This window comes from Salvelinus alpinus, chromosome 27, assembly GCF_045679555.1.
Source record: "Salvelinus alpinus chromosome 27, SLU_Salpinus.1, whole genome shotgun sequence".
In the NCBI taxonomy this organism is placed as follows: Eukaryota; Metazoa; Chordata; class Actinopteri; order Salmoniformes; family Salmonidae; genus Salvelinus; species Salvelinus alpinus.
Window position 1 is genome coordinate 21,892,897 of NC_092112.1, and position 25,269 is coordinate 21,918,165.

At 42.5% G+C, this 25,269-nt stretch overlaps 1 protein-coding gene across 2 annotated transcripts in view; it reads right to left on the minus strand.

The window, feature by feature from the left end:
• Positions 1-24,409, minus strand: part of LOC139556178 (interphotoreceptor matrix proteoglycan 1-like) — a 29,011-nt gene extending 4,602 nt beyond the window's left edge. The window contains exons 1-13 of one of the 2 annotated variants that reach the window (XM_071369773.1): positions 23,996-24,409; positions 21,334-21,500; positions 20,743-20,777; positions 18,278-18,327; positions 17,989-18,101; positions 15,216-15,365; positions 13,990-14,048; positions 13,160-13,180; positions 12,138-12,316; positions 11,996-12,057; positions 10,584-11,901; positions 9,330-9,883; positions 1,347-1,566 (exon numbers count right to left, since the gene is read on the minus strand). In XM_071369773.1, coding sequence (XP_071225874.1) covers positions 1,347-1,566; positions 9,330-9,883; positions 10,584-11,901; positions 11,996-12,057; positions 12,138-12,316; positions 13,160-13,180; positions 13,990-14,048; positions 15,216-15,365; positions 17,989-18,101; positions 18,278-18,327; positions 20,743-20,777; positions 21,334-21,500; positions 23,996-24,278 — 3,211 coding nt within the window. In that variant the 5' untranslated portion in view covers positions 24,279-24,409. The remainder of the gene's footprint in view (positions 1-1,346; positions 1,567-9,329; positions 9,884-10,583; positions 11,902-11,995; positions 12,058-12,137; positions 12,317-13,159; positions 13,181-13,989; positions 14,049-15,215; positions 15,366-17,988; positions 18,102-18,277; positions 18,328-20,742; positions 20,778-21,333; positions 21,501-23,995) is intronic. The other variant, XM_071369774.1, reaches the window with a different exon arrangement.
• Positions 24,410-25,269: the final 860 nt, after the last annotated feature.

The window sequence follows — 25,269 nt, forward strand, 5'->3', positions numbered from 1 at the left end:
AAATCAAAATATATTTTATTTGAGATTCTTCAAGTAGCCACCCTTTGCTTGATGTCAGCGTTGCATTCTCTCAACCAGCTTCATGAGGTAGTCACCTGGAATGCATTTCAATTAACAGGACTGCCTTGTTAATAGCTGATTTGTGGGATTTCTTTCCTTCTTAATGTGTTTGAGCCAATCAGTTGTGTTGTGACAAGGTATACAGAAGATAGCCCTATTTGGTAAAAGACCAAGTCCATGTTATGGCAAGAACATCTCAAATAAGCAAAGAGAAACGACAGTCCATCATTACTTTAAGACATGAAGGTCAGTCAATGCGGGATATTTCAAGAACTTGTAAGGTTTCTTCAAGTGCAGTTGGAAAAACCATCAAGCGCCATGATGAAACTGGCTCTCATGAGGACCGCCACAGGTAAGGAAGGAACGGAGTTACTTCTGCTGCAGAGGATAAGTTCATTCGAGTTACCAGCCTTAGAAATTGCAGTCCAAGTAAATGCTTCACAGAGTACAAGTAACAGACACATCTCAACATCAACTGTTCAGAGTAGACTGTGTGAATCAGGCCTTACTGCAAAGAAACCACTACTAAAGGACACCAATAAGAAGAAGAGACTTGCTTGGTCCAAGAAACATGAGGAATGGACATTAGACCGGTGGAACTCTGTCCTTTGGTCTGATGAGTCCAAATGTGGCATTTTTGGTTCCAACCTCCGTGTCTTTGAAAGACGCAGAGTAGGTGAACGGATGATCTCTGCATGTGTGTTCCCCCCCATGAAGCATGAAGGAGGAGGTGTGATGGTGTGGGGGTGCTTTGCTGATTACACTGTCTGCAATTACTAAATGTACTGAGTAAAACTCACATTCCTTTCAATGTTTTACACAGATTTTAGCAGAGATGCAGAGAACCATATTTTGTTTCTTAAAAATATAAATTAACACCAGTTAGGAGGATAGACAGCTCAAGCACATTTTTAGATATGCAGAAAAATATATATATATTTGACATAGAATTAAGCGTAATGATTATGGCTCTAGATTGCAGGAAAAAGTGGTTTCCAGACAGCCGCCCGCCCCCCAGCCACCCTCACATGCTTTGTGCCCCCTTATATTTTCGGGGTGCATGACGCCCCTGCTCTCTACCAACTTATAGTCTACATTAGTGTTTTATTCTTTATTGCTGTAGTATTCTCCATGTTTTCATTTGACTGTTACTACTGTATACATTATGTATTTCAGATTCTGTAAATGTCACCTTTAAAATGACCACATAGGGCTCTGGTCAAAAATAGTGCACTGTATAGGGACTAGGGTGCCATTTGGGACAAAGCCAGGATCTCATCTCATACCCGGCTCTATGTCCAGAGAGTGACTGTCAATCTCAATGTTGAGGCTTATGGCAGCAGCATTGCAGAAGTCTTCTAGGACACAGTGGACGGCCTGGGTCACGTTGTATGGAACTGACTTGGAGAACTTCATCTTGCTGTTGACAACAACGCTGCCGTTCCTGAAGTTGAGAATCTCCAGCTTCTTGAATCCCGTTAGATTGGACTGCAGGTAAGGCAGCAGCTGGACAGAGGAGAGAAAAAAAGTGACTATCAAGTGTTCAGAATAATCCATTACAATCCAAAGGGAACACTGCCACTAACTCGCTCTCCAGCCAAGGTGCATGAATGGAGGAGCAAACTAAAGTAAAGAGGAAATTCAGCAACAATTGATTTTTTAAATCTTTCTGTTTCCAATGTGTTTTACTTTGTCGTCTTAAGCATGGTGAGAGATTATTCACCTTATTTAGATGACTTTCTAATAACAATTACATTTAACCACTGTCTGTAATTACCGTGCAGTAGTTGAAAGAGTTCTACCCACTACACCAGAGGCTTTTACACACTATTGTAGAGTGACATTGCCCTGACACTCAAATCCTCCACTTGCACCCGGTGTAGCGGGGTCCCATTTATTCAAAGTCATGAAAGTGCTAATATAATATTACCAGGTCTCAGCCAGTACCTTTCCGCTGAGTTGAAGAAACCCTTATAGCTAGAGTCCTTGAAACAATAACAAACGGGGCACCCCACCTCTGTTTTGGTAAAAAGCTGAGGGATGGGCCTGAAGAAATGTAACCACTCTCAAATTCATGGATGCAAGGACTGACCATCCATCATATCAAAATTATTGTTTTAACAATTTTTTAGGCCATTAAGTGTCTGTTTATATGTACATTGTTTCAAACGGAGTAAAACAAGCATATATTTGGGGTTCTGATGGGGTAAAACAATAGAACTAAGCTGACCAGGCATTTATAAGTTACATTCAAGAATCAATGGGTATGTTTATATATATGACACATTTCTAAGTCAAAAAAAGTATGTAACAAAAGATTCTAGCTTTAAAAAGTAGGCAATTGCTCAGATCCTGAGCATGCCATAGATGACAGAAGATTTCAATTGGAAATATTGAATACATTTAGAACCATTACTGGCAGGCAGCACATTGAACAGTTGTTGCTCTTTAGGAAGCAACTGAGGATAGACCTGGACAGCATTGATACTGGGAGAGCTCTCAAGGCTTCGCAGTTCATCAGAATGTTGCGGTCAGCACAGGTTTTGTCAAAGTGATTCAAAGCTACCATGTTAGACTAACAGAGAGCATTGCCTAATCTCTGCATTTACATGTTAAGTATGCACAGATTGTAAGTGCCAAATCATTAGAAGTACATATCCTCAAGCATAGAAACCCTTCAAATGTTGCCTACTGTACATACGTGCATAGCTGGGAATCTGAATCAAATTGAAAAACAACATCTAACTACCTTGTTTCTCTGTGGCCCTTAGGGCTGAACATAATTGGCCGTATATAGTACCACAGTATGAGTCATAATACCCATAAAACCTAGTGGTCAAACAGGGAAATGGTTGAATAATTTTTTCCACCATTCATTTTTCCCATAGGGGATTTTAGAAACACACACAACAAGGGCTGTGTTTTGTGTAGGCTTACCTTGGCGGGAAGTTTTGGTAACCCTGTAAATCTCTCTAGGACAAGGTGACTTTTGGAAAGTATTCAGACCCCTTGACTTTTTCCACATCATTCTAAAATTGATTAAATTGTTTTTTTTCTCAGCAATCTACACACAATACCCCAAAATGACAAGGGAAAAAATGGTTTTTAGACATTTTTGCACATTTATATAAGAACAACTGAAATATCACATTGACATAACTATTCAGACCCTTTACTCAGTACCTTGTTGAAGCACTTTTTTGCTGCGATTACAGCCTCAAGTATTCTTGGGTATGACACTACAAGCTTGGCACACCTGTATTTGGGGAGTTTCTCCCATTCTTCTCTGCAGATCCTCTCAAGCGCTGTCAGGTTGAATGGGGAGTGTCGTGGCACAGCTATTTTCAGGTCTCTCCAGAGATGTTAGATTGGGTTCAAGTCTGGGCTCTGGCTGGGCCACTCAAGGACATTCAGAGACTTGTCCCAAACCTACTCTTGCATTGTCTTGGCTGTGCCCTTCGGGTCGTTGTCCTGTTGGAAGGTGAACCTTCACCCCAGTCAGAGGTCCTGAGCACTCTGGAGCAGGTTTTCATCAAGGATCTCTCTGTACTTTGCTCTGTTCAACTTTCCCTCGATCCTGACTAGTCTCCCAGTCCCTGCGCTGAAAAACATCCCCACAGCATGATGCTGCTACCACCATGCTTCACCGTAGGGATAGTGCCAGGTTTCCTCCAGAGGTGACGCTTGGCATTCAGGCCAAAGAGTTCAATCTTGGTTTCATCGGACCAGAGAATCTTGTTTCTTATGGTCTGGGAGTCCTTTAGGTGCCTTTTGACAAATTTCAAGCAGGCTCTCATGTGCCTTTTACTGAAAAGTGGCTTCTGTCTGGCCACTCTACCATACAAGCCTGATTGGTGGAGGGCTGCAGAGATGCTTGTCCTTCTGGAAGGTTCTCCAATCTCCACAGAGGAACTCTGGAGCTCTGTCAAGGTGAACATCTGGTTGTTGGTCACCTCCCTGACCAAGGCCCTTTTCCCCCCAATTGCTCAGTTGGTCTAGGTGGCCAGCTCTAGGAAGAGTCTTGGTGGTTCCAAACTTTATTTTTTAATAATGATGGAGGCCACTGTATTCTTGGGGACCTTCAATGCTGCAGAAATGTTTTGGTACCCTTCCCCAGACCTGTGCCTCGACACAATCCTGTCTCGGCGCTCTATGGACAATTCCTTCAACCTCATGGCTTTGTTTTTGCGCTGATATGCACTGTCAATTGTGGGACCTTACATAGACAGATGTGTGCCTTTCCAAATCATGTTGAAGCAATTGAATTTACCACAGGTGGACTCCAATCAAGTTGTAGAAACATATCAAGGATGATCAAAGGGAAGAGGATGCATCTGAGCTCAATTTTGAGTCTCCGAGCAAAGAGTCTGAATACTTACAGTACCTACTCATTCAAGGGTTTTTCTTAATTTTTTACATTGTAGAATAATAGTGAAGACATCAAAACTATGAAATAACACATATGGAATCATGTAGTATCCCAAAAAAAAGTGTTAAACAAATCAAAATATATTTTATATTTGAGATTCTTCAAAGTAGCCACCCTTTGCCTTGACAGATTTGCATTCTCTCAACCAACTTCACCTGGAATGCGTTTCCAACAGTCTTGAAGGAGTTCCCACACATGCTGAGCACTGGCTGCTTTTCCTTCTCACTGCAGTCCGGCACTCCATCACTCTCCTTCTTGGTCAAATTGCCCTTAGTCTGGAGGTGTGTTGGGTCATTTGTCCTGACGAAAAACTAATGATAGTGGGACTAAGCTCAAACCAGATGGCATTGCTGCAGAATGCTGTGGTAGCCATGCTGGTTAAGTGTGCCTGGAATTCTAAATAAATCACAGACAGTGTAATCAGCAAAGCACCCCCACACCATCACACCTCCTCCTTCATGCTTCATGGGGGGGAACACACATGCAGAGATCATCCGTTCACCTACTCTGCGTCTTTCAAAGACACGGAGGTTGGAACCAAAAATGCCACATTTGGACTCATCAGACCAAAGGACAGAGTTCCACCGGTCTAATGTCCATTCCTCATGTTTCTTGGACCAAGCAAGTCTCTTCTTCTTATTGGTGTCCTTTAGTAGTGGTTTCTTTGCAGTAAGGCCTGATTCACACAGTCTACTCTGAACAGTTGATGTTGAGATGTGTCTGTTACTTGTACTCTGTGAAGCATTTACTTGGACTGCAATTTCTAAGGCTGGTAACTCGAATGAACTTATCCTCTGCAGCAGAAGTAACTCCGTTCCTTCCTTACCTGTGGCGGTCCTCATGAGAGCCAGTTTCATCATGGCGCTTGATGGTTTTTCCAACTGCACTTGAAGAAACCTTACAAGTTCTTGAAATATCCCGCATTGACTGACCTTCATGTCTTAAAGTAATGATGGACTGTCGTTTCTCTTTGCTTATTTGAGATGTTCTTGCCATAACATGGACTTGGTCTTTTACCAAATAGGGCTATCTTCTGTATACCACCCTACCTTGTCACAACACAACTGATTGGCTCAAATGAATTAAGGAAAGAAATCCCACCAATCAGCTATTAACAAGGCAGTACTGTTAATTGAAATGCATTCCAGATGACTACATCATGAAGCTGGTTGAGAGAATGCCAAGAGTGTGCAAATCTGTCATCAAGGTAAAGGGTGGCTACTTTGAAGAATCTCAGATACAAAATATATTTTATTTAACACTTTTTTGGTTATGACATGATTCCATGTGTTATTTCATAGTTTTGATGTCTTCACTGTTATTCTACAATGACACAATACCTGTTTGCAAAGGTGTCAACTATAGATGATGTGCAGGAGCTTATAGGGATTTGTAGTTTTGCATGATGTCTACCTTGATGCTTATTAGCATTTTTGAATCAGAGTAAATAGAGTCTAATATATTGATAAAAGTCACCTTGTCCGAGAGAGATTTACATGGTTATCAAAACGTCATGCCAGAGTAAGCCTTCAAAAAACCCCTTGACTTATTTGAAGTGTTTCTTAATCCCCTGTGGGACCACCCGTTTTATGGGTATTATGATACCGCCACTGTGGAGCTCTATTGCTCCAGTAAAGTAGAACACTGATTTGTATTGTAGCTCAAATAGAATAGGAAGTACTATATTAAAGGTCACTCTGTGCCAAAGAGATTACATACATACATCTATCTATGCCTTACTGCCTGAAATGAAAAAACCCCATCAAGTTTGATTTACACACAATATCCAAGTGAATGTAAAAAAAAATGTTTTACTTTAATTAAACGTAAAACAGTAAAATACCATATAAGTCCCCCCCCCCCCCCCCCTCTTAGAATTACAATTGCAAACTTGCAGAGGTATAACCAACACCTTCCAGATCACTAATCAAGTTAATTAGCTTTCATCTGTGATCAATTGTTGTGACTTTGATTTGTTCAGAATAACAACAGTTGTTCATAGAGGACTCCACTGCTTAGTAGTGCAATTCAAAGCAAATAATCCACTATGGGTGGAAAGGTACTTTCAAAAGATTGCACATTGTAGTTCCTAGGCCAAGTGGCAAAAGGTACTGTGGTCAGCTGAGACCAAAATATAATTTTTTGGCCTGAACGCAAAAGCATCCTGTTGTGGTGGTGGTGGGGGGGGTTCTCTTCAGCAGGGACTGGACCACATGTCAGGATCGAAGGGAAAATGAACAGTGCAAAATACCGACAGATTCTTGAGGAGAACCTGCAGCCCTCTGCCAGGAAGTTGAAAATAGGAAGATGTTTCACGTTTCAACATAACAATGACCCAAAGCACACCGCCAAAGCAACCATACATTGGCTGAAGGACAAGAAGGTGAATGTCCTTGAGTGGCCTAGTCAGAGCCCCAATCTAAATCCCATCGAGAATCTGTGGAATGACTTGAAGAGTGCAGTCCATGAGCGGTCACCATACAATTTGACTGAGCTTGAAAAATTCTGCAAGGAAGAATGGGCAAATATTCCACAGTCTAGGTGTGCAAAATTAGTAGAGACGTATTCAAAGAGACTCATGGCTGTAATTCAAGCGAAAGGTGGTTTCACCAAGTATTAACTCATGGGGGTGTTCACTTATCCAAAGAGAGTATTTGACTGTTTTAATTTTAATACATTTGAGTTTTAAACAAAAAATTATATTCACTGGGATATTGCGGGTTACTGTGTGTAAATAAGCCGGAAAAAGTCTGATTTTGTGTTTTCATTTCAGGCTGTAAGGCAACAGAAGGTGAACATTTTGAAAGGGGGTGGTGACTTTCTATACCCACTGTACCTGGTTCTAATATGTCCTGTGTCCTGATCTTGTCCACATTCTGATTGTGCCCACTTTTCCAGGCATGCGTCTACACATGGTATTACAATGGGTCTCTTATCCATCCTCTGTGTCCGCATTGTGACTAGATTTCCTGATCCCTCCCTGTATGTAAGTTATTTGACAGATATTCTTTCAAAATAAGATTTATTTTGACACATATTGATGCCATAAGGCAATGGTGCTACCTGTCAAAGATTTTAGAGGGTGAATTAATTATGATTTAAATGGTTTCACTGTCCAGATGCGTCTAAACTTGTAAGCTATCCAGACTCAATGCGTGCCTGACTACCTTCGGAGGTGGTCAGGAAGATCAGATCAATGTGTCTTTTAATTGTCTACACCTGTCTAAAAATGTGGGCACAATCAGAATGTAGACAAGATCAGGACAAAGGACGCATGTTAGAACCAGGAATAAACAGGGCTAGAGAGTCTGGCCCCTGGCCCTTCAATTTACAAATAGTGTCATTTTGAATCCTGATATGAGCCCAAACAGGCTATTCCGTTGGATTCTGCACATGTGGAGAGTCTGAGGGATTAGCAGCATGCGTTTAGTGACGAGGCTATTGGGCCAATGACATTGTGACAGCAAAAAAAAGAAATGTCTAAAATAAGATTCTCTCCCTCTCATCTTATCACATCAAAAGGAACTAGAGCACTGTGAAAGTGTTCTGTTCTCAACATGGCACATCCCTCATCTTCTTCAGCTTATTAGCTGTAAGCTAAGTCATCGCTCTGTATACTGAGGGGAACGTTGCATTTGTTTCAGCGTGGATGTGAGACAAATTAATCTACTTATGTGCATAAGTAAATCTAAATCACCTGTTGATGATAAAGTACAACCAATCATCAAGCTCAGTAGAAAGGTGAAGAAAGATTAACTAGGCCTATACTGTCACAAACAACATACCCATCAGCTGTTTCATTTCAATGTACCTTATTCTGAAAGATGAATCTACCATCTTATGACTTATTGCTAATTTAAGTCAATGTTGAAGCAGGCATGTCAGTTTAGTCAGAAGACAAAGGAATCATGCATAACACTGGGCTTTGAATAGGATGTCACTCAAAAATAGTCCATTAAAACCAGCTGAATTGAAGCTACAGTATGTCAGCATGTTAGTTTTGTTCCAGCGCAGGTCAGGCAGTTTTCAGCATTAATTAAGCTAAGAGCCATTAGTGAGAGTGCAGTACATTCATCTAAATGATTAAATCTAATTACTTAAAGGCCCAGTGCAGTCAAAAATCTGATTTTCATGTGTTTTTTATATACTTCCACACAATAAAGTTGGAATAATACTGTAAATTGTGAAAATTATGATAATGCCCTTTTAGTGTAAGAGCTGTTTGAAAAGACTGCCTGAAATTTAAGCCTGTTTTGGTGGGGTAGAGTTTTGGTCTGCCTGGTGAATTGTTTAATAGACCAATAAGAAAGAGAGATCCAAACTAAGAAATTGCTCACTGTTGAGAAGCTATATGTGTTTCTTTTCAACCATTTTAATTGAAAACAATCACAGTAACGTACTTTATTGTTACCCAGAAATGATTTGATATTGAAATAAAAATGGCTACATTGGACCTTTAAATAACAGACTGTGATACAAATGCCTTAAGAAAATGTTAGCTAGTTATCAACCAGGTTGTAATAACCACCTCCATCTAATGTCCTTCTGAATAGGCAACACAATACACTTTTTTCCATCTTGTGAAATACATTAGACTGTAAATCGGTGTAAAGCAGTTTATCCTTTCTACGTCATTTGTCAGTGATAAGTCAATGTATATGGGCTTACATAGCTTTGCCTAGTAATAAGGACCAAGGCTACTTCCTATTATCTTTCTTCCCTCACTTGGGTGGGCAGTATCCTGTTTTAATCTTATGACATTGGGTTCAGTAGCCTGCTGCAGCGCAACAAATAAATGCTGTCACTCATCTCTTTATGAACATATTTCATTCTCACTCACCAGCTCCACAAAGGTGTTCTCCAGGGATCTGTATTCTGAAGAGCTCTTGTTGAAGAGGTCATCTGAGAACTTCATGTTGGTCACCCGTAGACTGAAGAACACTACCAGCTCCCTTCCTTTACTGGCCGTGGTCATGGAGGGCGTGGTCAGGTATCTCAGTGGTGGAGACGCTGTGGTCTCGAAGGGGTGCTCCTCGGGAGCCAATGGGTATCCACTGGCATCTGGAAGATCAATGGCCTCTGTGCTCACCAGGTCCATTTGGTCAAATTCGTCTGCAAGGTCTTGCACGATCTCATCCTCAGGTTCCGAGACATCTATGACCTCCTCTTCAGCCTCCTCTTCATTGATAACAACCACCGCAGGCTCCTCGGCATCCTCCTCCATAGGCTGTAACTCTGAAGCTGACTCTGTTTCATCTACCTCAGGCACAGTGTCAGATTCTGCAGGTGGTGTTGGTGAAGAGTCTGGGATGGGTTCTGCTGTCACTGCTATCTCCACTTCCCTGTCCCCTGGCAATGGAGCCAATTCCACTTCACTGACCTCTGGTGAATGATCTTTGAAACAGAAGATAATATTTCAATAAGTCACAAACCATCACAAGTGAGTTTTACCCATACTGCAAATGCCTTCCAATTGTCCAGTACATAATCCTAATTTATACTGAACGTGCAGATTCATTTCCTACATGGCTGCAGGGATGAAACCGTCTCATGCAAGACCTTTTGCAGGGCCCTGCTGTGAATAATATTTCTTTACATTTATTTGATAAAAAAATATATCTGCATTGTTTGATAAAGTACAGTATCCCTCAGCGGTGTAACCATTGGTAATTGGTAAGTCCCGTGTGGCTCAGTAGGTAGAGCATGGCGCTGCAATGCCAGGTTTGTGGGGTGGATTCCCACGGGGGAACAATACTTAAAGTATGAAAATGCATGCACTCGCTACTGTAAGTGCTCTGGAGGAGAGCGTCTGCTAAATTATTAAAATGTAACAAATGAATTATCAAAAGCCTTTTGTTGACCACGTACGAAATGATGAACACCACATTACAGTTCTTTCATCATCACGCATCACAGCACTCAGTCCAAATATAGAACATTAATATATCTCCTCCCTGGCCTGGACTCTAATAATTAGCTGTAATGCACCTGCACACCTCTATCAACGAAATGTATTACTTTAAATGTTTAATTGTCTCTGCGTTTTGTCGTCCTTTACAGGGCTAGAACAGCTTTAATAACCTGCATTGCTCACCTGATTGGTCCACAGTATCAACAGCTTCGTCAGGGTAGATGTCCTCATATCCGGGGAATTCAGGCAATTGTTCCTCCATGTCCTCCTCAGGTGACTGGTCTTCTATTGGCACAATATTGTCCTCTTCAACAGGATACATTTCCTCTCCAAAGAGAGTGTCCTCTGCAGAATCCAGAGGTTGGATGATTTTAATTTCTTCTGCTGGTGGTTCATTAACATCTTCCTCAGGTTCTGGTTCCTCAACTACCTCTTCTTCAGGTTCTGGTACATCAACTACCTCTTCCTCAGGTTCCTCAACTACCCCTTCCTGAGGTTCCGAGACCTCAACTACCCCTTCCTGAGGTTCCGAGACCTCAAATACCCCTTCCTGAGGTTCCGAGACCTCAACTACGCCTTCCTGAGGTTCCGAGACCTCAACTACCCCTTCCTCAGGTTCCGAGACCTCAACTACCTCTTCCTCAGGTCCCGATTGCTCAACTACCTCTTCCTCAGGTCCCGATTGCTCAACTACCTCTTCCTCAGGTCCCGATAGCTCAACTACCTCTTCCTCAGGTCCCGATTGCTCAACTACCTCTTCCTCAGGTTCCTCATCTTCTTCCTCTTCATTCAGAATAAGATTCTCCTCAACTTCAAGGTCCTCTATTGCTTCAGTAGTAGGCTGATCTGTGATGGCTGAGAGAGTCGTTACAGGTAATCCAGGGTCAGACAGCTCTTCAGTGGCTGTGGGGAGCAGAATCTGAGGGGTTGGAGTAGGCTCTGCCTCCTCCTCAACAACAGCCTTCTCCTCTGATATCAAGTTAGGAGGGAGTTCAGCTGGAGCATCAGTTTCTATACTTTCTATTTCAGGAACGGAGGTAATATCCAAACCCTCAGGGGGTAAGACAAGGTACCCATTAGTAGGAACTAAATTGCCAAAAGGTGGCTCAGGGTATTCCTCTGGAACGCTGGGCTCAGCAGCAGAGTCCTCAGCAGGAGGGGTTGGGAAATAGTCTCTCACAAGCTCACCAGTTCCCTCATCAATGGCATGGATGGTTTCAATCATGTGTGTGATAAATGGCACCTCTTCCTCTGGTTCAGCTGTTGCTTTAAACTCATTCTCATCAACGTCTTCGTAGATGTAAGGCACATCACCCCTCTCTGGTTGGGCTTTTTCTTCTTCTACTTCTTCTTCTTCGTCATCTGTAGAGTCCAGGAGGGTGACGAGAGCATTTTTCTTTTCCACAGGGCCGAGTGGAACATCCAGACGAGGCTTCTCCCCAGCAATCTCTGGCTCATCTATGGCTATTTCCAGGTCATTGTGGATTGATGGCGCACTGGACTGTTGATGGAAAAGACAAAAAAGCATGTTGATGCATATTTCCAAGGTTTGGTATTTCACCTTAGGTAGTCTAGATTAGAATTCCAGTACTTACATATTCAATCACTTCCTCAACAGCTTCCTCAATACGTCTTGTAGTTAATGGAATAACTTTTACTGTGGAAAGATGTACAAAAACGATGCAAAATCATGTCTTTTAGAAATATAACAGAACTTATTCACAGGGATTTGGTTACCTGGTTCAAAGTTTAATGACTGTAGATCCACTGGCAGAGAGGCCTGTTCACTCAAAGCCTTGGCCACCCTTTCCCACAGGCTGGGCACAGCTGACACTGGAGTCCCTGTGTCATCCTCTGAAACTTCTGTTGAAATTGTCTCAAAGACCAGGGAATAGTGCACTGTCACTGCTCCAGGTCTGAAAAATAAGAATATACTGTATGAGAGCAGAAAATAGTAGCTCTTGGTGATGTACTGCATTATACAGATCTAGAAAAGCTAAAAGGATTTAACTACATAAACTAAAAACACAGTCAGCCTCTGTCAGGTTTAAAATTTGGAGAGTCAAAAATTGCTGATTTTAATGACACTATCAAAAATGTATTCAATATGCAGCTCTGTCATAGAGAAGCCGGAGGACAAACAGATTAGTTAAATGGGATTTTGATTAGAATAGTAATGATACCATCAATGGTGGATTTCTTTCCATTTTGTTTTTGTAAATAGTGAAGACACAGACAAAAGTCGAATTAGTTGTGAATCATTTATCAGATTAGTGGAGCAGGCTTGAGGATGTTATTGCCTGTGACAGCACTGGCCACAATGGGCCCTGCAAATTAGGGAAGGGAGCAACTCTGCAATTATTCTATTCACACAGGGGTTTTATTGCACTGCTTAATTCCCTTCCATCCTAAAATGAAGAAGACAGGAGCATTAACACCCTTTCAGAAAGATTTAAAGAAGCACATGTTAACCTTCAATGAGATACAGAAGGGAAATCAAATGTAGGCCTAGTTTCAGCTGATTTTGGTCCTCATTTCTCAACTGTGTCCCTGGTTGATGTATTGACCCACCATGGCTGCACTTAGAGCTGAGTAATTGCCAAGTTGGTGTTTGTTTAGGTCATGTGATCCCTCTCTCCTTGGGCCCTGTGTTAGATCCAGATTAACACCGAGAGGAGAAGCAGACGGACAGGGACAAGCACACAGAGGGAAACAGAAGCTACCACTCAAGATGGCTTTCATTACAGTAATTCAATTACCCGTCACTCTCCTGGGTCTCGCTAGGATTTGGACGGGGGAAGAAAATAGGCCATTAGTATGTGACATAATGACATGCCATCTACAAGGAAATAGATCATCATTCATTGCTGGTCGTGTGTCATGACATCACAGGGTGTTTGTCTCTTGACACCACAGGCAGCTGGTGGCACCTTAATAGAGGAGGACGGGCTCATAGTAATGACTGGGATAGAATTGTTGAATGGTATCAGACACATCAAACACGTGGTTTCCATGTGTTTGATGCCATTCCGTTCACTCCATTCCAGCCATTATTATGAGCCATCCTCCCCTCACCAGCCACCTGTGCTTGACATGTATTCTTTTGCATTTGAATGTAAAGATATAATGACCTTCAGTGTTAACACACAGGAAAGGAAAGGTATATATATTTGGCCTGCATGTGGGTCACACTAATGACACAAGTATTCAGTTCTTACTACAGTCAGCATAGCCAAGAGCACAGCCTGTAGCATGACAGAATGGCTTGGATGGCACTCAAATATTTTCTGTTCCTAGAATTTGACTCAATTTCACCTAAGTGGGAATGAGCTAGTTTTGTTTTCAAATGAATCAGTGTCCATGCCAAATCAACACTTTGTTAAGAAGGTCCGATTAAATAAATTGAGTGTCAGAGGAATTTCTCAGTGCAGTGAGAGGCTGTGGATTGATCCCTACTGGCAGGGTTCCCAGCTTGCACCTGACTTTCATCTATCTCACCTAATCTATTGCCATTTAATTTGCTCACCAAAACATCAGTATTAAGCACGAAGGCACCAGATGTGATTATTCATGTCTGCCACAGACTTACCTGATTCCCAAAACATTTATATCTTTAAATCCTGGGAGTTTGTCAAAAACATGGAGCATCTGTGGGAAAATAAGTTTGTTTTAAAGCTTACAGAATCACATATGATGGCATTTCTCTCCAGTCCGTATAGCAGTCCCATTAATAAGTCAAATAAATGTTACTAGTTACATAATGTAATCTGAGCATATTCCCTACTACTGTAAATCAGTGCAGAGGAATGTATGAATGAGACACTTAAATTCATTGATCTCTATCTTTAGTTAATCACATTTAGCACACACTTATGACATAATCATCACTTATGGAGCTTTGAGAGTCCATTGGGGGAAATCCAATGAAGGACTCCATCTCCAATAAATCTCAATACAGTATGTGCGAACTAGCCTCCAGAGCGCTTGAATCGGATCGTTAAGTGAAATGAATCAGATGTATTTTCTCACAAAGAGTAAAATGGTTGGCAGAGCTTTGGGCTACGTCCCTATTCTCCACCCTTTTCCAAAAGTGAGCACTTGCACCTTCACTGTCATGGATTTAAAAGCATGGGATTGGTGCAAGTATTGGCTGGAGGGAATCTCTACCATTGAGAATGTGCAATTGCATACTTTGGGAGAAGGGTGAAGAATCGGGACTAAGCCTTGGTCTAGTCAGGTTGAGAATCCAGCCCTGACAGTCCAAGTGGAACTCACTAATCTGCTTTATCTGCCTCTGGCTCATGGTCCTGTGGCATTATATAATCATCTTTACCATGAACCCCCTCAGAGGGCCACAACCCATGAGGACAGTACCACTTGTAGCAACATGTCACACAACACACCGTGCAGCATCAGGCACCTGCATCTGACAGTTGATTGTGTTACACTGATAAGATCATGCCTTTATTTTCATTGGGAAATGTTGTTTGAGGCTCTGTGCCTACATTAAAAACTTAAAAACACTGAATAAACTGACACTGAATAAACTGTACCTCAAGGGAATCAAAATGTATATCCCATTGGTCTTAGGGACTTAAAATCATCAATAACATTTTACTGATGGACATAAAGAGGAGTACAGACTACAGAGCTCCCATAAGTCTCGTCTTCTACTGTGCAGTATGTCACCTAGCCTGGGTGTCAGTCTATAGGCCACCTTGTCACAAAAGTTCATGCCATTTGGCTTGACAATGACAGCAATGTAGTTGTCCAAAGCAAAAATAGATCTGGGACCAGGCTATATTATAATCTCACCTGGTCTTGCAGGTGATGAGAGAGGTCAACATATTGGGGGGAGTCAGGGTCGTCCAGTAGTTCCTTGTAGCCTGGGTCCACGAGGTCAATGCTGAACTCCACTATCTCCTCCACAGGCTGCTCTGGGACAACATTGGGCAGCTCAGAGTCCTACAAACAGAAGACAACAGGGCCCTGTTCATTAGGCACCAAAAGAAAAGAAAACAGATTAAAAACATGGAGGGACAACCTGAACTTGACCAATAAGAAATCACTGGTTTTCGTTTTCCATTGGAAAACATTATGCTACGTTTTGCCCTAATAAATAGGACCCGGCAGTCAGATAATGTACAGGTAACTGACAAAATAAAGGAAACACCAACATAGTGTCTAAATAGGGCGTTGGACCACCACGAGCCAGAACAGCTTCAATTTTATTTATTTATTTACTTTATTTCACCTTTATTTAACCAGGTAGGCTAGTTGAGAACAAGTTCTCATTTACAACTGCGACCTGGCCAAGATAAAGCAAAGCAGTGCGACACAAACAACACAGAGTTACACATTGAATAAACAAACATACAGTCAATAACACAATAGAAAAAAAGTATATTTACAGTGTGTGCAAATGAGTTAAGATAAGGGAGGTAAGGCAATAAATAGGCCATAGTGGTGAAATAATTACAATTTAGCAATTAAACACTGGAGTGATAGATGAATGTGCAAGTAGAGATACTGGGGTGCAAAGGAGCAAAAAAATAAAAAATAACAGTATGGGGATGAGGTAGTTGGATTATCTATTTACAGATGGGCTATGTGCAGGTGCAGTGATCTGTGTGTCATGCCCTGGCCATAGAGAGGCTTTTATTCTCTATTTTGGTTCGGCCAGGGTGTGACTAGGGTGGGCATTCTAGTTTCTTTATTTCTATGTTTTCTATTTCTTTGTTTTTGGCCGAGTGTGGTTCCCAATCAGAGGCAGCTATCTATCGTTGTCTCTGATTGGGAATCATACTTAGGCAGCCTTTTTTCCACCTGTGTTTTGTGGGTAGTTAGTTTTAGTTTAGTGTCTGCACCTGACAGAACTGTTTCGGTTTTTCACTTTGTTATTTTGTTCGAGTGTTTTTGTGAAATAAAATATCATGAACACTTACCACGCTGCGCTTTGGTCCATGCCTTCCGACGAGAGACGTTACACTGTGAGCTGCTCTGACAGCTGGTGCTTAAAGTTAGTGAAGGAGATATGAGTCTCCAACGTCAGTGATTTTTGCAATTCGTTCCAATCATTGGCAGCAGAGAACTGGAAGGAAAGGCGGCCAAAGGAGGAATTGGCTTTGGGGGTGACCAATGAAATATACCTGCTGGAGCACATGCTACGGGTGGGTGCTGCTATGGTGACCAGTGAGCTGAGATAAGGCGGGGCTTTGCCTAACAAAGACTTATAGATCACCTAGAGCCAGTGGGTTTGGTGACGAATATGAAGTGAGGGCCAGCCAACGAGAGCATACAGGTCGCATATGGGGCTTTGGTGACCAAACGGATGGCACTGTGATCGACTGAATCCAATTTGCTGAGTAGAGTGTTGGAGGCTATTTTGTAAATGACATCGCCGAAGTCAAGGATCGGTAGGATGGTCAGTTTTACGAGGGTATGTTTGGCAGCATGAGTGAAGGATGCTTTGTTGCGAAATACGAAGCCGATTCTAGATTTAATTTTCGATTGGCGATGCTTAATGTGAGTCTGGAAGGAGAGTTTACAGTCTAACCAGACACCTAGGTATTTGTAGTTGTCCACATATTTTAAGTCAGAACCGTCCAGAGTAGTGATGCTTGACGGGCAGGCAGATGCTGGTACCGATCGGTTGAAGAGCATGTATTCAGTTTTACTTGCATTTAAGAGCAGTTGGAGGCCACGAAAGGAGAGTTATGTCCAAAGAAGGGCCAGAAGTATACAGAATGGCATCGTCTGCGTAGAGGTGGATCAGAGAATCACCAGCAGCAAGAGCGACATCATTGACGTATACAGAGAAAAGAGTCGGCCCGAGAATTGAACCCTGTGGCACCCCCATTGAGACTGCCAGAGGTCCGGACAACAGGCCTTCCGATTTGACACACTGAACTCTTTCTGAGAAGTAGTTGGTGAACCAGGCGAGGCAGTCATTTGAGAAACCAAGGCTGTCAATGCACCTTGGCATAGATTCTACAAGTGTCTGTAACTTTACTGGAAGGATGTGACACCATTATTCCATGAGAAATTCCATAATTTGGTATTTTGTTGATGGTGGTGAAAATGCTGTCTCAGTAGCCGCTCCAGAATCTCCCATACGTGTTTGGGTTGAGATCTGGTGATTGAGCCATGGAAAATGGTTTACATGCTCATCAAACCATTCAGTGACCACTCTTGCCCTGTGAGTAGGAGCATTGTCATCCTATGGCGGCATATCCATGGTAGACAAAATAATGGCCTGCCCAGCATTTTTATACGTGACCCTAAGCATGATGGGATGTTAATTGCTTAATTAACTCAAGAACCACACCTGTGTGGAAGCACCTGCTTTCAATATACTTTGTATCCATAATTTACTCAAGTGTTTGCATGATGTTGGCAGTCACCTGTATTTGATAAGAGGTGTAGTGCATGACCATATGGCTAAATGCTATCAGCTCACTGTCTCTGTCTGAGAGGAACAAGACAACAGCTGGACTGGGCAACAACAAGCAATATTTCTGTCGACTTTCCTTTCAGTCTGCAAGCTGTTAGTGATCTAAACAGCTAGACTAAAATAAATGTTGTTTACCTCCTCCTCCGCAGTTTCTTCTTCAACTGTAACCTCAGGAGCATCAGGGACGCTGGCAACGCTGGTTACAGGAGCAGGTGGTTCTGGTGTTGCAGTCTGGGCCTCCTCTGGACCTTAACGGTTAATTACAATTTCATTATACTGTATATTAGATTTCATTCACCATTGATATGTGCATCTTGATTCAATTACTTGACACATGTTGACACAGCGTCTTGACACAGCGTCTTGGTACAGATACAGCTTGGTACAGTGTCTTGATACATCTTGGTACAGTGTCTTGTCATACCTGTTATATCAGCGACCTCCGGTGTTGCTGTGGTTGTGGCTGCTACCATTCTGCAGGTGAAAGAGGATAAAATACACATAAGTAACTATGAAAAATAATATGTAGGGTATGTTTTCAGGTTTGTACCTGATGAGAATATTTGTTATTTTATGTACAACAAAAAGGTCTGCAACAAAAAATGCAAGATAAAAATATATATATATATTTTTTTCATTTAAAAATCTTTCCACATTAGCCCAGCATTGAATGATTAAGCTAATGGTTTGTAAAAAACAGCACTTGAAAACACACACAGTGCCTTTGGAAAGTATTCAGAACCCTTGACTTTTCCCAAATTTGTTATGTTACAGCCTTATGCTAAAATGGATTAAATAAAAAAAATACTCAGCAATCCACACACAATACCCCATAATGGAAAAGTGAAAACAGGTTTTTAGAAATGTTTGCTAATTTATTAAAAATAAAAAACAGAAATACTTATACTTATTTACATAAGTGTTCAGCCCCTTTGCTATGAGACAAAATAAAGCTCAGGTGCATCCTCTTCCATTGATCATCCTTGAGATCTGTCAACAACTTTATTGGAGTCCACCTGTGGTATTTTCAATTGATTGGACATGATTTGGAAAGGCACACACCTGTCTATATAAGGTCCCACAGTTGATAGTGCATGTCAGAGCATAAACCAAGGCATGGGGTTGTAGGAATTGTCCATAGAGCTCCATGACAGGATTGTGTCGAGGAACAGATCTGGGGAAGGGTACCAAAGCATTTCTGCAGCATTGAAGGTCCACAAGAACACAGTGGCCTCCATCATTCTTAAATGGAAGAAGTTTGGAACCACAAAGACTCTTCCTAAAGCTGGCCATCTGGCCAAACTGAGCAATTGGGGGAGAAGGGCCTTGGTCAGGGAGGTGACCAAGAACCTGATGGTCACTCTGACAGAGCTCCAGAGTTCCTCTGTGGAGATGGGAGAACCTTCCAGAAGGACAACCATCTCTGCAGCACTCCACCAATCAGGCCGTTATGGTAGGGTGGCCAGACGGAAGCCACTCAGTAAAAGGCGCATGACAACCCGCTTGGAGTTCGCCAAAAGGCACCCAAAGGACTCTCAGACCATGAGAAACAAGATTCTCTGGTCTGATGAAACCAAGATTGAACTCTTTGGCCTGAATGGCAAGTGTCATGTCTGGAGGAAACCTGGCACCATCCCTACGGTGAAGCATGGTGGTAGCAGTATCATGCTGTGGGGATGTTTTTCAGAGGCAGGGACAGGGAGACTAGTCAGGCAAAGATAAACCGAGCGAAGTAGAGAGATCCTTAATGAAAACCTGCTACAGAGCGCTCAGTCCCTCAGCCTAGGGCGAGAGTTCACCTTCCAACAGGACAAAGTCCCTAAGCACACAGCCAAGACAATGCAGGAGTGGCTTTGGGACAAGTCTCTGAATGTTCTTGAGTGGCCCAGCCACAGCCCGGACTTGAACCGATCTAACATCTCTGGAGACATCTGAAAATAGCTGTGCTGCAACGCTCCCCATCCAATCTGACAGAGCTTGAGAGGATCTGCAGAGAAGAATGGGAGAAACTCCCCAAATACAGGTGTGCCAAGCTTGTAGCATCATACCCAAGAAGACTTGATGCTGTAATCACTGCCAAAGTTGCTTCAAAAAGTACTGAGTAAAGGGTCTGAATACTTATGTAAATGTTATATTTCAGTTTATTTTTAATAAATTTGCAAAAATTACTAAACTTGTTTTTGCTATTTCATTATGGGTTATTGTGTGTAGATTGATGAGGGGGAAAAACAACAATTTAATCAATTTTAGAATAAGGCTGTAAAGTATCAATGTGGAAAAAGTCAAGGGGATTGAATACTTTCCGAAGGCACTTTATCCTCTAATTACTTTACAAGATCAGTACCATGGCAATGCACAAGCTCTCCACCTGTCTAAGATTAGACTGCCTATCAACCAGCAGTAGAATATGGAAGAGTGCATGTACAGTATACCTAAGATGATTTTATATATTGTAACTACCTGAGGACATACTTGATGGTAGTACTAATGTCTTTACCTATGACTTTCTTTCTCAGTGGCTGCTGCTGCCTAGTTACAATCAATGTCAGCTTGACATATTCTAATAAAGAACTGCATAAGTTAGTTTAATTTCTTGTTAATTTACTGTTCATGTACCATCTCGCCTGACTTCATTATCATAATTTCAGTGCCAATTGCGATCATGCATGTTCAGTGTCTAAGATGTGTGACTGATTCCTTCATATCTCAAGAGCCACTCTACCATTGAGTGTCCATAACCAGCCATTATACACTTAGAGAGAGGGCATTATGTGGCAGGTCAACTACAAAGCCTGACTCAAGAGGGCTGCATCGTGTGTGAGAAAGCAGTGCTCCTTGACAACTATCAGCAGACAGCAGGCTGCATAAGGTACTGTCTCTAATCCTTACCTAGTCGACTGCCTCTCATCTCCCAGGTTCATCTTCTGTGAGAGCACAATCACAATCATAACATGAATCACACACATCAATTCAAACCAATAACATAACACTTCAACACTGTGTAGCATGTAAGGTACGACTGAAACATGCACTTGGGAGTGCTGTCTGTTAATATATAGTATATGCATGTTATACCCTCATAGGAATGTAAAATAACCAAATTGACTAGACCAGATTGATGGGTGCTGTTTTGTGTGTTAATGGGAGCAATATAATGTGGATATTTTTTCCCTCCCCTCAAGAGACTGATATGTAATAATTGCATGTCAACAGGTTTGAATAAAGAGGGGAAAGAAACGTAATCAACAACTGCTTTCCCTATAGCTATTGCGCAAGAAACAATGCTGTTGTTTCCTGAGGAAAATCGGCAGAAATAAATGGATTTCACATGATATCATAAATTCACCCATTGGCATTTAAATATACATTTTTATCCCTCCCCCAACATAAAAACGTGCACATGTTCATTCAAATAATGTAAGCAATTATTGGTATAACAGTTATGACACATAAAAGGGAGTTGTGTCATTGGTTCCTCACCCTGTACACCATACTCATGTGCTCCTCTGAGTTGCTGAAGTTACTGGCCAGGTCAGAGAGGCACAGAGACTCATGTTGACATGTGTGAACCCAAGTTGTATATTCTGTAGGTCCAGGGATCCGGTCATAGAAGATCCGGAAGGCCTCCCACACAGCCTCCTGACAAACTGACCAAAGACAGAACGGTGTTCCAGTGAGAATGAAAGATCCTCAGCACAATAGATACAGATCCACATCAAGTCTGAGGGTAGGTCCCAAATAGCACTCTATTCCCTATATAGTTATTGGCCCTGGTCAAAAGTAGTGCACTATAAAGGGAATAGGGTGCCATTTGGGACATACACCAAGACCTCATCACGGAGTGATGGCATTGTCTCTAAGTACAAATAACTCTAAAACCCAGGAAATGATTTTCAGATACTTAAGGTTTCAATAGTAGAGACATAAATGCTGGCTTTACTTTCCAAGCGAAGACATGGATGATTCTCATGACAAACAACTTCATTCAGTCACGTACCCAGGCAGACACTTCCTCCCTACACGCTTAGAAACCTTTTGGAACCCTTTTTTCTTCGGCTGTCCCCATAGGAGAACCCTTTTTGGTTACAGTTAGAACCCCTTTTTGGTTCTAAGCAGAACACTTTTGGGTTCCATGTAGAACCGTCAGTTACGCAATGTGACCCTCCGCTCCTTCAAAATAAAATAAACAAAATGTGATACAATGGGTAATTTGCAGAATAATCTAAGTGCATCTGCATTGGCTACAAATAAAATGTGCAGCAATGTTGAAATTAATTCAAGACTATTGCTGCCATCATTCAGTTTGTTCTCATCCTTCAAACAACCCATGTTGAGACTTTAAACACGACAAGTGTGTATGTAGAATAATGTTCTGATGAAAAGGTGAAAGTTTGATCTTTAATCTTTAATATTTTTTACAAAACCTGTGGGGAAAATGTTTCATGTCAATTCCCAAAAGTGTGCTATCATGTTTTTTTTTGTTTTTTTAGGCTGGGAACATGTCCCAAATGGCACCCTATTTCCAGGGAATATTGCATGTTGCTTGCCTCAGGGTGAAGCTGTGATATTTCTCCCTGCCTCTTTAATCAAAGGGACTCTGGATGATGTGTTATTCTGCTGCACTGTCTTCAATTCTCTTCACTGTCTAGACTCTATACTCAACACCTGCTTCTCACTGGTGCACACCTGGATAAGTCACAGGTACTGCTATGTCTACTTCAATGGTCCACATTCTATACTTATGGTCATATAGTGTATGGACATCAGCTCGTCGAACATCTCATTCCATAATCATGGGCATTAATGTGGAGTTGGTCCCACCTTTGCTGGTACAACAGCATCCACTCTTCTGGGAAGGCTTTCCACTAGATGTTGGAACATTGCTGCGGGGACTTGCTTTCATTCTGCCACAAGTGCATTAGTGAGGTCGGGCACTGATGTTATGCGATTATGCCTGGCTCGCAGTTGCTGCTCCAATTCATCCCAAAGGTGTTTGATGGGGTTGAGGTCAGGGCTCTGTGCAGGCCAGTCAAGTTCTTCCACAGCGATCATGACAAACCATTTCTGTATGGACCTTGCTTTGTGCACGGGGGTATTGTCATGCTGAAACAGGAAAGGGCCTTCCCCAAACTGTTGCCACAAAGTTAGAATCACAGAATCATCTAGAATGTCACTGTATGCTGTAGCGTTAAGATTTCCCTTCACTGGAACTAGGGAGCCTAGCCCGAACCATGAAAAACAGCCCCAGACCATTATTCCTCCTCCACCAAACTTTACAGTTGGCAATATGCATTTGGGCAGGTAACGTTCACCTGGCATCCGTCAAACCCAGATTAGTCCGTGGGACTGCCAGATGGTGGAGCGTGATTCATCACTCCAGAGAACGTGTTTCCCCTGCGCCAAAGTCCAATGACGGCGAGTTTTACACCACTCCAGTCGACACTTGGCATTGCACATAGCGATCTTAGGCTTGTGTGCAGCTGCTCGCCATGGAAACCTATTTCATGAACCTCCCGACGAACAGTTATTGTGCTGACGTTGCTTCCCTAAGCAGTTTGGAACTCTTTAGTGAGTGTTGCAACCGAGGACAGACAATTTTTACTCGCTACGTGCTCCAGCAATTGCCGGTCCCGTTCTGTGAGCTTGTGTGGCCTACCACTTCGTGGCTGAGCCGTTGTTGCTCCTAGACATTTCCCCTTCACAATAACAGCACTTACAGTTTACCGGGGCAGCTCTAGCATGGCAGAAATTTGACGAACTGACTTGTTGGAAAAGGTGGCATCCTACGACGGTGCCATGTTGAAAGTCACTAAGCTCTTCAGTAAGGCCATTCTACTGCCAATGTTTGTCTATGAAGATTGCATACACCTGTCAGCAATGGGTGTGGCTGAAATAGCCGAATCCTCTAATTTGAAGGGGTGTCCACATGCTTTTGTATATATAGTGTATTTAAACATTTCTAACTGGTGCACAGCACAATTTTCACTATTTCGTTTGAGTAGAGGCTATGAATGCCATGCCCCAGGCGAGGCCTCACCTCATGACCTCTGTCGAGGGCAGAAGACCTAGATACTGAACATGTGGCACTGAAATAGCCAACAGAATAGCAATTGACTAACTATAATGAATGGGAGGCCTATACCTCTGAGCTTGTAGTAGGCTTGATGGCTGGCGATGACCTCATTGATGGTCTCCTGAGGACAGACTCTCACTCCAGAGTGAAAGACCGCTGACCTCTTTGTCCGATGCTTTTCTAGGTCAAATATCGTTCTGACATTAGAGTTTTGTTTGGTCGTTCTCAAAAGTTCAACCAAGTGCATAGAATTGATGGCTTCTGTTTCTGTCCCGATAACTCCTCTCTGCCAAGAGCCCCGATTATTCCTCTCTGCAAAAACATGATAAAAGGAAAAAGACATTGAAACCATGATATCTTCAAGATGTGTCAAATTGTATAGTGTACTGTATCATGTTTGAAAAGCCTGTTGAAAAGCCACTTTTTCCCTCATGGCTATCCTGAAATATATTAGTGTGTCATTGAATTCTATCAATGCATAAAAATATGAATGTCTCTGGCTTCCATTTGGAACAGAATGACTTGTTTTGAATGATCTCTCAGCTGTGCGAGATGAGCATTCTACTGTAGTGGTGGGAGGGAAATTCAGGACAGCCATCATTCAAACCACTTATCAGCAGACAGTGATGTTTACAGGTGTAGGATTTTAATTTGATCACCCTGTTGATGGAGAACTGGCGCACACCTGTCACCATCGTTACCCGCACGTCATCAGACTCACGTGGACTCCGTCACTTCCTGATTACCTTCCCTAAATATGTCACTCCCTTTGATTCCTTCCCCAGGCGTCATTGTTTCAGTTTCATGTCTGTGTGTTGTTCGAGTCCGTTTATTTATTAAAACACTCACTCCCTGAACTTGCTTCCTGACTCTCAGTGCACATCGTTACAGAATGATGCCTCACCTAAGGGAAGTATCAGGGAGTGTTTTTTGTTTCGGTGGGAATGACGTCGCGTCCGGGAGCCGCTACAGGCTCTCATGCCTCAGACAGCTCGCCAGGCTCCCCTGCCTCCGCTGGTTCGTCAGGCTTCATGCCTCAGCCGGATCGGCAGATTCCCATACCTCAGCCGGTCTGTCAGGTTCCCGCGCCCCAGCCGGCGACGTGTTTCGGCGCATCAGTAGGGGTGACCGGTCCGCTCCTGATCCCCGGGATTGTCATTTTGGTCAGCGTCTGTGGCACGTAGTGGAGGGGGTACTGTCACGTGTGCTCCCTCTCTGGCCTCTAGGTCACCAGGCTGCTCGTTATGGCACACACCTGTCACCATCCCGCAGGTGCGGGTAACGTCTGTGTGCTGTTTGAGTTTCTTGCTTTGTATTATGTTCTGTTTATTTATTAAAGCACT